Source organism: Otolemur garnettii, unplaced genomic scaffold (assembly GCF_000181295.1).
Source record: "Otolemur garnettii isolate 467f Iridium unplaced genomic scaffold, OtoGar3 scaffold00095, whole genome shotgun sequence".
NCBI classification, from domain to species: Eukaryota; Metazoa; Chordata; class Mammalia; order Primates; family Galagidae; genus Otolemur; species Otolemur garnettii.
This window is the reverse complement of record NW_003852490.1, coordinates 2,358,438-2,370,609: the sequence shown is the minus strand read 5'-3', so window position 1 is coordinate 2,370,609 and position 12,172 is coordinate 2,358,438. Positions and strand designations below refer to the sequence as shown.

Below are 12,172 nucleotides of genomic sequence, written 5' to 3'. Positions count from 1 at the left end.
GGTTGATGGGCACTTGGGCTTCTTCCATGTCCTAGCAATTGTGAATTGGGCTGCAATGAACATTCTGGTACAAATATCTGTATTATAATGTGATTTTTGGTCTTCTCGATATATACCTAACAGAGGAATTATAGGATCAAATGGCAGATCTATTTTTAGTTCTCTAAGTATTCTCCAGATGTTTTTCCAAAAGGGGTGTATTAGTTTGCAATCCCACCAGCAGTGTAGATGTGTTCCCTTTCAAAATAATTTCTTATTAGCTTCTTGTGTAGTTCATTTAAGCATGATGATTGGGTTTTCACATTCAGGTGTGAGAGGTACCTACTTTAAACCTTGTTACATCATCTATCTGATATAAACTTAGAAAAAACAATAATCATTTCTTAGACGTATACTAATTAACTTGGAGAGATTACTGCAATTAAGCGAAAGAGGTAATATGCTAAGAGGAATAATATAAACCTACCATGATAGCCCTAGCTCATTTATGTACATTCTGTATACACGCTTATATGTGATTATGTAAGGATGGAGAAAGAAATGGAAGAATACCAGAGATTGTTCACATCAGTTGGGATTGGGGAAGAACACTTTGTACTCTCTGCTCATATTGCCACAGTAAAAACAGCATGAATAATAATGATCCAATTTTTAAAAGAAAGTAAAATGTTTATGCTACAACTTAAGGTGAAAAATGTAGGTATAAAATTTTAGGCTGGATGTGGTGGCTCACACTTGTAATCCTAGCGCTCTGAAAGGCCAAGGCAGGTGGATTGCCTGAGTTTAGGAATTTGAGACCAGCCTATGCAAGAGTAAGACCCCATCTCTATTAAAAATAGAAAAACTAGCCACACATGGTGGTGGAGCCTATAGTCTCAGCTACTCAAGAAGCTGAGGTAAGAGGAGAGGATCACTTGAGCCCAAGAGTTTGAGGTTGCTGTGAGGTAACATGATGCCACAACACTCTACCCAGGGCAATAGAGACTCTGTCTCAAAAAAAAAAAAAAAAGAGGTAAGCTCCATTAACAGTTGTGGAAAGCATTCCAGGAAAAAAAGATTGACACGCAATACAAACAAATGATCGTGATAGAGTAGATCGTGTTTAAGTAGAGGCATTATAATTGTTTTTTCCCTCTATACTTTCCAGTTTTTCTCTAATGCATCATTGTTCTTTTGTAATTAACTAAATAAAATAGAATTTCTAACTTTCTATCAGTCACATCCCATTTATTATGTCTTAAAATTAGTGGCCATATGTACAAAGTGTGAACTTCAGGATGTCCTGGCTCTGAAAATGTATAATTTTTCATTTTACATATGATATATGGGTTAGATTATTTTGCTTGTTTGTTTTCATTTAGTTATAGATTAGATAACTTGATCCCTAGGAATAAATTATCCATAAAAATCCCATAAAAATATGACTTGACCTATTTCAAGACTTTCCCCCCCAAATTATAACAGAAATCACTTCTTATCCTAATTTCCAAAGCTGTGTGGCTTTGGGCAGTTCTCATCTCTTCCCCTCTCCAGGCCTCAGTTGCTTCACCTATCAATGAAGAAGTTGGATGAAATAATTTCCTAGAGTCTTTTTGGCTGTAGTATTCTGTGATTTAACTATATTCATCACGGAATGCATTAGATATCAAATCGATAAACAATTGCTAAGGAGAAGACGGTTTTCATCTTAGTAAAGCCTGTTGATCAGCTATGAAGAGAGATTCAAGATACCCTATCCTGACATCACTTTATGAAATCTGTGAAAAAATTCCAGTAGCATATTGCCTTTCTATATATTCCTCATTTATAGCTACATAGCTATTCCCCAGTGCCCTTTCATCCATGTGAACCCTCCCACCCTTGCCAACTTATGATTTTGCTTTGTGGACCTCAGTACGTGAATGAAAAGTCTCAAGTCAACTTTCTTCTGGTATAATTTACATAAAATAAAATGTACCAAATTAAAATTTACATTCAATGAGTTTTGACAAATGTATGCTCCCATGTAGAATGATCACAATTAAGCAACAGAACCTTTCTATCACCCTCCAAAGTTCCCTGTACCGCTGCCCAGCCATCCGTCCACCTCCTGTCCTAGGCAACTGCTGATCTGCAGTTTGTCACTAGAGATTAGATTTCTCTTTTCTAGAGTGATGAACAGAATTTGAATTTGTGTCTTCTCAATCTCGGATAGTGTTAACATATTTGTACTGTTTCAATCAGGCTTCTTAATTGCAAACAACAGAAAACAACCCCAGCTGATTTAAGCAGCATAGAAATTTGTTGAAAGGAGATGAGTAGCTCATAGAATTGCTGGAGACTAGAAAACCCAGTTTGGGATTATGTAGCCAACAACAATGCCCCCAGATCATATAATGCAACAGTTCTGGTAAGGAAAACACTACACACAGCTGGAGTTTCCCCAGTGTCTGTGCCAGGTCATGGTCACCACCACTATCTTTGCTACTGCTGCTTGTTTTTTGTTTTGTTTTGTTTGTTCGTTTTGAGATAAAGTCTCATTCTCTCACCTTGGCTAGAGTAATGTGGCATCATAGCTCACAGCAACCTTCAACTCTTGGGCTTAAGAGATCCTTTTGCCTCAGTTTTTCTGTTTTTAGTAGAGATGGTCTGGCTCTTGCTCAGGCTGGTCTCTTACTCCTGAGCTCAGGCAATCCACCTGTGTTGGCCTCCCCGCGTGCTAGGAGGTGTGAGCCACCACGCCTGACCTACTGCTGCTTGTTTTAACAACTCTTAGAAAGTAGAAAGAATATCAAGTATATCTGAAAATTTTCTGCAATTGCCAGTGTCAATTGAAGTGGGTGCATCTGAGTGTTATCTCCTGGGTCATGTGTCTATCAAGCCTCAGCTACAGGGGAAGCTAGAAGAACTTTTAACCTTGGTAGTGCCTCCATAGAGACATCTGATAATGCCTTGTAAGGGAGGGGAATTCTGTTAATGTAGGAAAGTGTTAAAATGCTGGATAGCCAAAAACAAGGCCAGTGTCCCCAACTTGATGTGTTTGTTAGATGGCATTTTGACCTTGCAGCTTCATGTCTAATGGTCACGAGAGCCAGGCCACATTTGATAAGCATCTCCTGAGTGCAGAGGAGTCTGCCAGATGCTGAACACAGGGACAAGGCCATTAAAGAACTTACAGTTTCATGACATCGAAACAGGTATATTAGCCTTCATACTTGCTCATGTTTTGTCTTCCTAAGATAATGTCCCTAAACTATAACCCACTCACAAAATTAATGAACCCCAATTAATTGATTCCATCCAAAAAAAGAATGTAGCATATTTGGAAATAGTCATACATTAGAATAATGAATTTTATTTTTATTTACAAAATGATATTTACCTGTAAACTAGATATTTACTCAACGTAATGTTTTTCCTCTGAAATGGCATAAACCACAAGCTGTGTTCATTTTAATTTTTTTAAGTTAACACATAGAGTAAGTCTAGTTTCTTTGTCGGTTCTACCTGCTGTCCTTACCTCTGATTTCAATCGACAGGTGTGGGGAAGAGGAGGCGGCCTGAGCCATGACAATGGCGATGCAATGTTGAAGAATAGACTGGAGGAAAGAAGCAACAGGCACCATGGAAAAAACCAAAACAAAGCCAGGTCAGATTTTCCCTTGTCTTACATAAAGGCTCAGGGTTCAAAGAATGTAGGTTTTAGTCTTGTTTCCTACTGTCTCAAAACATGACAATACATTAGCACGACTATTCTCATTCCCCCATCGTCATGTAATGACCATGAAGAACACAGATTTGGCCCTGGAAAATAGGAAATGCTCTACCTAGAATTTGTTCTGAGTTGTTGTATTTCTTAGCAATAGCCTTAGGAGTGTCTTAGAATAACATGCTGTGTAAGGCCAAGACATAGATCCAACTTAGAGACATCTAACAGCTTCTAGACTCACCCGGAGGCAGGAATGTCTTGTCTTTTAATCTGGCCATCTAGAAGCAACCATGGAGAAGTAGGTTCTGTTATTACCTCCAATTTACAGAGGAGGAAATAATTATAGAGCAGTCGGGCTACAACTACAAAGTGTCAAAGTTAGGTCTGGGATCCTCTTTGTTCCTAAGTCCTGGTTCTTGCCATTAGACCAGGCTGTTGGGACACATTATACAATGGGCTAATCTTTACTCAAGCTTGTGAGGGGAATTTGGGTAATCTCAAGCCATCTGGATTTTACAGGGGCGGCTGTCTGTGTGTATAAATTCTGGGATGAGGTTATGTATTGTTTATGAACTTAACATACAGAGGCTGGTTCCTCTAAGGAGGGGTTTCCTGCCCCAGCACGTCTTAGGGGACGGTATACACATCCACTCAACTGAATGTACAAGCTTATTTTCTGTAAATAGCTTTTATAACCTACGACTTCCTTCATGTCTGTCCTGTGTTTCCCAGTCTCGAGTGTGGACAATACTGCCTCTTCTAGCTGCCTCCTCCCCAGAACCTTTCCATTGGCGGTTCCCTTCTATCAGCCCTCTTGCACACAGGGAAACAGGGAAAGCAAGATTCCCTCAGCTGATCCTGGCCAGATCTGAAGTCTGGCAAAGCTCAGAGGTAGGAGTAAGGGACACTTCAAGCAGGCCTCCTGAGACCAGTACATGCTCTGTGAATAGCCACCTTCCTGACTGTGGGACTGATCCCTCAGGTGAACTTTAGTTGGCCTCAAGAATGTGAGGGAGACCCTTCTCGTGCATTCCCTTCTGGCTATTTAATGCCCACTAATCATATGGTTTGGTTGAGTAACCTCCTTGCTGTGACAGAAGGTGGTTTACTGCAAGAGTACGTCAGGTAGATGAGGTTTGATCATTAGGATGTGTGGATATAGATGAAACCCAGCTATACCAGCTTCATTTTTGTTGCTCTTGAGTCATTGCTTGGTTTCTTGTCATGCAGGCACAGACAGAGGATCCTGTAATTTCCCCTCTTCCCTGTATGTATCTGAAGAGGATAGGGAAAGCAGGAGTTGTGTTGACTGATCAAAGCTCTTTCTCCCTACAGGAGAGAATGAACACATGCCGGTGAATAATCCTTCCACGCAGATTTACCAGGTAAAGACAGTAGCTTGTTTCGAATGTTTCCATGCATAATGGTGACGACTCTCCATCCTATATGTACAGAGATGTTCAGCACTCCCAGCGCTTTCACATACATGGATGCATTTTTCTCTTAATAAGACTGTGAGTTAGTCTGGCCGAGGGCATCACCACTCACGGTGTACTTTTGAGAGAACTGACCACCGAAGGACAAGTTAACCAGTTTATAAAATGCAGAACTACCACCACCCCCACCTCAACCCCGCTTCTCTGAGATGGCCATTATCCTGCACAATAACATTTCCATCAGAGAGGAGGAGAGAGTGAGGTCTATATTTTCTAGCTTCCTATTTTAGTAGGAAGAATTGAGAATTGAAAGGAGGTTAAGGGGTGGCGCCTGTGGCTCAAGGAGTAGGGCACCAGCTCCATACACTAGAGGTGGCGGGTTCAAACCACGTCCCAGCCAAAAAAACTGCAAAAAAAAAAAAAAAAAAAAAAAAGAAAAGAAAAAAAGGAGGAGGTTAACATTACAAATGCGCAATAGGAAAAGTTTAAGCTTCTTTTAAAGAAAGGGAATAATTAAATTGACAAAGAAGGTGAAAGTTCTGCAAAAAATCTTTGCAACAAGAATTCTATTGGGCCACTTCACCTCTCTAAATAGTATTTATTCAGCTTCTATTTCCCAAGGTAAATTTAAAGTAATTTTGTTCTCAAAAATTGTGGGAGTTTATTCTGACGTAATTTGTAATTTAAAGGAGCTTGGGCTAGGGACTTCAGGCAGTATTATCTGGAACTCATGAGAAGAAAGGATGGACGGGGCATGGCTGGGTTGGGAGAAAGAGTGACTTAACAGTTGGCTCAAATTTTAAGAAAAAAGAGTGGTCTCTGCAGCATAAGTGTAGGAGTTCAGGGGGACAGTTCAGATAGTTCAGATAGTTTAGGTGAAATGCTATTAGATTTGTTGAGTTAAAGTGGCAGTAAAGTGAAAAAAACAACTAAGTCCCAGAAATATCATGGAAGAGATGGTTGCTGTGAGCCCAATTAGGGCAAGCCAGCAGAGGATTATTAAACATTTTTTTAACCATGCTTCTCCTACACTCAAGACCAGCTATGAGATAGGGTAGAGGAAACAGCTTCATTGCAATTCATTATTGACCAGTTATTAAGTTCAAAGTCTACTGCTTGGCCTAAGGGGAGATTCAACAGATAGTCTCATTAATTTTATGTGCCCACACTTGAAAAACATATAAGCTACAAGGTGAATTGTTCAAAGAATTACAATAGAGGAATTGACAAAATTCTGGTGGGGAGGGATGAATAATATTGACTGGAGGATTTGAACCGGGTACTTAAGGACAAATGGATCATTTGACAAGTGGAAACGGGGAAGGTTATTTCAGGCAAAGGGTCCAACTAGAACAAAGGCCTGGAAGCAGGCGTGATCTTCACTCAGCATTGATTTGATGCCTTCTGGGTCCAACACCTCCAATATTTTCCCTGCACACCTCCCTTCCGTTCACGTGTGACCTGAAGGTGGTGTTTGAATGAGCGTGTGGGGTACCTTTAAACTCAGGTACGATTTAAAGTCTATTATAGGTTTATGTAGGTCACTCCCTGAATGTTAGCTAAATATAGCTGCCGTGGGGGTGGCCTCATTATCTTACCATATCACAAATTCAAGTACATCTGCTCACAGAGGAACACACGAAGCAATGGAAAAGTGAAGTTGGTCTATATGACCTCGGGGACGCTACTCTAACCCCATCCCTGTTTTAAAAGAATACTTCCTAAGCCCCAGTCTGTTTCCTCCAAGCAACATTTAACCAAAAGAAAAAGAAAGAGGAGAAGTAAAGAAAGAAGACAAAGAAGAGGAAAGAGGGGAGTGGGGAGGAGTTAACTATAATAGAATAAAATCTATACTAAAAAGATCAAAGGGGATCTGAAGAAAAATATGAAATGTCAGCAATTCTCCATCTCCTTATTTTATTTTCTTGGTAGATCTCATTCCTACCCAACATCATCATTTATGTCAACTTGTTTCTTTGTTTTTATTGTGTGTTTCCTTATCTAGAATGTAAGCTCTAAGGGCAGGAATTCAGTCCATTTTGTACTCTGTTGTATTTTCAGAGTAAAGCACAGTGCCTGGTATATGACATATATTAAATAAATAACAGCTGAATGAATGAGTGAATGAATATATATGAGTTGTGTACATTGTTTTGAGCCCAGAGGTCTGATGCAGTTATTCAGTGCGGTGCCAAACAGGGTTGGGAAATTGGTTCTTTGGGAAAAAAAAGAAATGCTCCTTACTTCAAACCCTAATCAAAACAAACTCCAAAGTGGATTAAAGGGCTCAGGGCTAGCCACATACACTGAGGCTGGCGGGTTCGAACCCAGCCTGGGCCAGCTAAACAACAACAACTGCAACAAAAAATAGCTAGGTGTTGTGGTGGGCACCTGTAGTTAGTCCCAGCTACTTGGGAGGCTGAGACAAGCGAATCGCTTAAGCCCAAGAGTTTGAGGTTGCTGTGAGCTGTGACGCCACGGTACTCTACTGAGGGCAATAGCTTGAGCCTCTGTGTCAAAAAAAAAAAAAAAGATCAAAATGGATTAAAGAGTTAAACATTAAAAAATCAAACCATAGGCTCGGCGCCTATAGCTCAAACGGCTAAGGCGCCAGCCACGTACACCTAAGGTGGCGGGTTCGAATCCCCAGCCCGGACCCACCAAACAACAATGACGGCTGCAACCAAAAAATAGCCGGGCAGGAGACTCGCTTGAGCCCAGGAGTTGGAGGTTGCTGTGAGCTATAATGCCACGGCACTCTACCCAGGCGGACAGCTTGAGGCTCTGTCTCAAAAAAAAAAAAAAAAAAAATCAAACCATAAAACTTTAGAATAGGTGAATATTTATTTTGCCTCTGATGTTACGTGTCTTTTTAAGTAAAAAAGCACGGAGGAAATATCACATGAAAGGAGTTTGAGGGCTCATCTATGTTACAATTAAAAATTTTTCCAGCACACATACAAAATTTTTTTTTTTTGAGACAAGAGTCTCACTTTATTGCCCTTAGTAGAGGGCCGTGGTGTCATAGCTCACAGTAACCTCAAACTCTTGGGCTCAAGCAATCCTCTTGCCTCAGCCTCCCAAGTAGCAGGGACTACTGGCACCCAGCCACAACAAGGGGCTACTTTTACATTGGAACTCCTGAGCTCAGGCAATCCACCTGCTTGGGTCTCCCAGTAGAGTGCTAGGATTATAAACGTGAGCGACAGTGTAGCCTGGCCTGCCCTTGGTATATATATATTTTTGGAGACAGAGTCTCAAACTGTCACCCTGGGTTGAGTGCTATGATGTCACAGCTCACAGCAATCTCAAACTCTTGGGCTCAAGTGATTCTCTTACCTCAGCCTCTCGAGTAGCTGGGACTATAGGCACTCGCCACAACACCCGGCTATTTTTTTTGTTGTTGTTGTTGTCATTTTTGTTTGACAGGGCCTGAGCTGGGTTTGAACCTGCCAGTCATGGTGTATGTGGCTGGCGCCCTAGCCGCTGAGCTATAGGCACTGAGCAGTGGCTATTTTTAGATACGGGATCTCACTCCAGCTTAGGCCGGTCGAACTTGTGAGCTCAAGCATCCACCCTCCTCGGCCTTCTGGAGTGCTGGGATTACAGGCATGAGCCACCTCGCCTGGCCTCAAAGCAAAAATATTATAGACCAATTCAAATAACAAAAAATGGAAAGATACAAACAAATTATGTCAAAGGTTTAATAATAAATAAATAAAACATGAGAATCAATAAAAATGGAAACTTCCAAGATCCTAGTAGAGGATGGGAAAGAACATAGACAATTTACCAAAATAAAATTACAGATGACTAAAAAAACGAAGAAAAGGTTAAAACTCAAAGAAGCAATGATTAAAATAAGAATTATTATTTGACTACATAATTAGCAAATGACAAAATAATAATATTTAGTTCTGGTAGGTGTGTATAATTGCTCTCCTGGTGTGATATTTTCACCCTTGTTTATTTCATTTTATACGTGGATTATCAAAACTGTAATCCCATTAATAAGAGAGGGGGATCCCATAATTAAGGTGACAGATGTGGTAACTGCATAATTTAGTGCTAACCCAACATTCACACTCATGATTTGAACTCTGTGTTTTAGGCTCACTTGCAGCCTTAGGAATGCAAACACCACAGCTTCCTCCATTTCTATTACTTAAATTTCATATATTTTATCATACAAGATAAGTTTTTCTTCTAAGTCCACTAATTTATGACATATCATATATATATAAACATATTATTATTATTTATTTTTTCTTTTTATAAGAGGAAGGGCTTTATTTCAGTCAGTGGAGGAAATGGTACAGAAGCATTCAAAATGGCCATGCTCTAAACATGTTATTATAACTTTTTAAATCCTCTGGTCAAATGTCTTTTATATAATTATTAATGAAATGAATATATCGCTTCCCTGCAATATAGTACGTAGATTTCTCTTTGAATCAAATATTAACTAACATTTATGACTCCTAGTAATTTTATATTTACAGATTTATCTTAAGGAAATAATCTAAAGAGTGTATAAGACTTTAAATAAAACCTGTAGATGATGGCTCAAGTGGCTAAGGTGCCAGCCACATGAACCTAAGTTGGCAGGTTCGAATCCAGCACAGCCTACCAAACAGCAGGCATGATGGCTACAACCAGAAAATAGCCAGGCGTTGTGGCCGGCGCCTGTAGTCCCAGCTACTTGGGAGGCTGAGGCAGGAGACTCGCTTGAGCCCAGGAGTTGGAGGTTGCTGTGAGCTGTGATGCTACGGCACTCTACCCAGGGGGACAGCTTGAGGAGCTGTCTCAAAAACAACAACAACAACAACAAAAAAAAACCTATAGATGACAGTATTACTTCTAATATTGAAAAGTTACAAACAGCACAAATTTTCAACAAGAGTAAATGGGTAGGTAAACTCTGACACATTCATTGGACAGAATATTATGTAGCCATTAAAAATAGACATTTAGGGTGGTGCCTGTGGCTCAGCGAGTAGGGTTTCAGCCCCATATACCAAGGGCGGTGAGTTCAAACCCAGTCCTGGCCAAACTGCAATAACTAAAAAATAAAAAAAACCCAGACATTTAGAGCCAAACACTGTGGCTTGCAGCTATAATCCCAGTTACTTGTGAGGCTGAGATGGGAAGAAGGCCCCTCTCTCTTGAGGCCAAGAATTGGAGGCTGCAGTGGGCTACGATTGTGCCATTGCACTCCAGCTTGGGCAACAGATTGAGACCCTGACTCTAAAAAAAAAGATATTTAGAAAAACGTTAAAGGCTATGGAAAAGGGCTTATTAGAATCTTAGGGGGGAAATAAAGGAGAAAAAGAGTCAAGATATATTTGCAGTGTGATTTCAACCTCAATAAATATCTGCACTTATATGCATAGAACAAAATAGAAGGAAATGGGAATGTTTAGTGGTTAAACCCAAGTAGTAGGATTTGGAGTGATTCTCTATTTTTTTATTTTTCTCTGTGGTGAAAATAATTTTAGAAAATAAATTACATGCCAAAAGGACCTCTAATTGAAAAATTATGGGAACCATTCCTACAGCAGTAGGTTTTATCGTCACAATTGCCATTGAGGGTTTTCTAGGGTTTGTAAGTCCTGGTTGATCCTGAGTCTCTTTCTGCCATTAAGGAATGTTCTTGTATCACTAGAGAAGTTAACTCTTCTAGGTACGTGGTGCATCCAGGAGGGGTCGGTAACATAAACCACCCCACACCAGGCTTTGCATCAGCTTTAATGAGGGCTTTAAAGGTCCACTTCTGTAGCGAGTGCAGAGTGGATTGGGGAAATTTACTCTTGACATTCAAATACTTGCTGTCCATTTTGTGTTTCAAATCATTGCGTTTCTTTTCTTTCTTTCTTTCTTTTTTTTTTTTTTTTGAGACAGAGTCTCAAGCTGCATCACCCTAGTTAGAGAGCTGTGGCATCATAGCTCACAGCAACCTCAAACTCTTGGGCGTAAGTGATTCTCTTGCCTCAGTCTGCCAAGTAGCTGGGTCTATAGGTGCCTGCCACAATGCCCGGCTATTTTTTGGTTGTAGTTGTCATTGTTATTTGGCAGGCCTAGGCTGGGTTTGGACCTGCCAGCTCTGTGTATGTGGCTGGTGCCCTAGCCACTGAGCTACAGGTGCTGAGCCATCAAATCATTGCATTTCTAGGGATCAATAAAAGAAGCCTAAAATTGGAAGATGGACATTGACAGAAGAACCATGATGCTTTTGTGGTGACCCTACGTTAGGGGGAGGCGAAAGTGATTACATTGGCACATTGCTGTCATTTGTCTCTACTTCCAGACACTTTCGCTTTTGCTCTTACAGTGTTGTATGAATTTGGCGTGCCTTGTGGAAGCTTCCCAAACCTTAACATTTATGACTTTGCAGAGTTCCCAAGGCGGATGTCCAGTCCCTTGAAATTGCCTCCTGGTAGCCTCCTGACCTTGGGAATGTGGCAGAAAGGCAGGGGACGTCTGTGGAAAACACAAGTTGGAATTTGTGAAAGTTAAGTTTGAGGCCTGAGGGAATCTTTGGTAGAAAAACAATTGGGGACACTGATTAAAGGTCATCTTAAGAAGAATTAAGAAGCCAAGAAAGGAAAGAAAATTGAGAAACGGAAGTTAAGAGCAGGAAATAGGAAGAATTCGGACTCCTCTCCCCTATTCTTTGAGCCTAAGATAACCCTCTGTGGTGCCCTAGGCTTTGAAGCACAAGTCTTCCCTGAACCTGCCTCCAGGGGGAGCCCGCCTCCAGCGGCAGGATGGAGGGATCATAACCTCTCTAGATCAGCTTCATGAAAAAATCAACGAGATGGGAGACTCGCTTGCGCCCAGGAGTTGGAGGTTGCTGTGAGCTGAGTGGGCTACGATTGTGCCATTGCACTCCAGCTTGGGCAACAGATTGAGACCCTGACTCTAAAAAAAAAGATATTTAGAAAAACGTTAAAGCTATGGAAAAGGGCTTATTAGAATCTTAGGGGGGAAATAAAGGAGAAAAAGAGTCAAGATATATTTGCAGTGTGATTTCAACCTCAATAAATAT

At 40.6% G+C, this 12,172-nt stretch overlaps 1 protein-coding gene and 1 pseudogene across 1 annotated transcript in view; both read left to right on the top strand.

Annotated features, from left to right (window-relative positions):
- The first annotated feature begins 260 nt into the window (after positions 1-260).
- Positions 261-355, top strand: LOC111727150 (annotated as a pseudogene).
- Positions 356-3,523: 3,168 nt separating this feature from the next.
- Positions 3,524-12,172, top strand: part of ARHGEF33 (Rho guanine nucleotide exchange factor 33) — a 58,728-nt gene continuing 50,079 nt past the window's right edge. The window contains exons 1-2 of the mRNA XM_003795670.2: positions 3,524-3,628; positions 5,024-5,073. Of these exons, the coding sequence (XP_003795718.1) occupies positions 3,604-3,628; positions 5,024-5,073 (75 nt within the window). The 5' untranslated portion in view covers positions 3,524-3,603. The remainder of the gene's footprint in view (positions 3,629-5,023; positions 5,074-12,172) is intronic.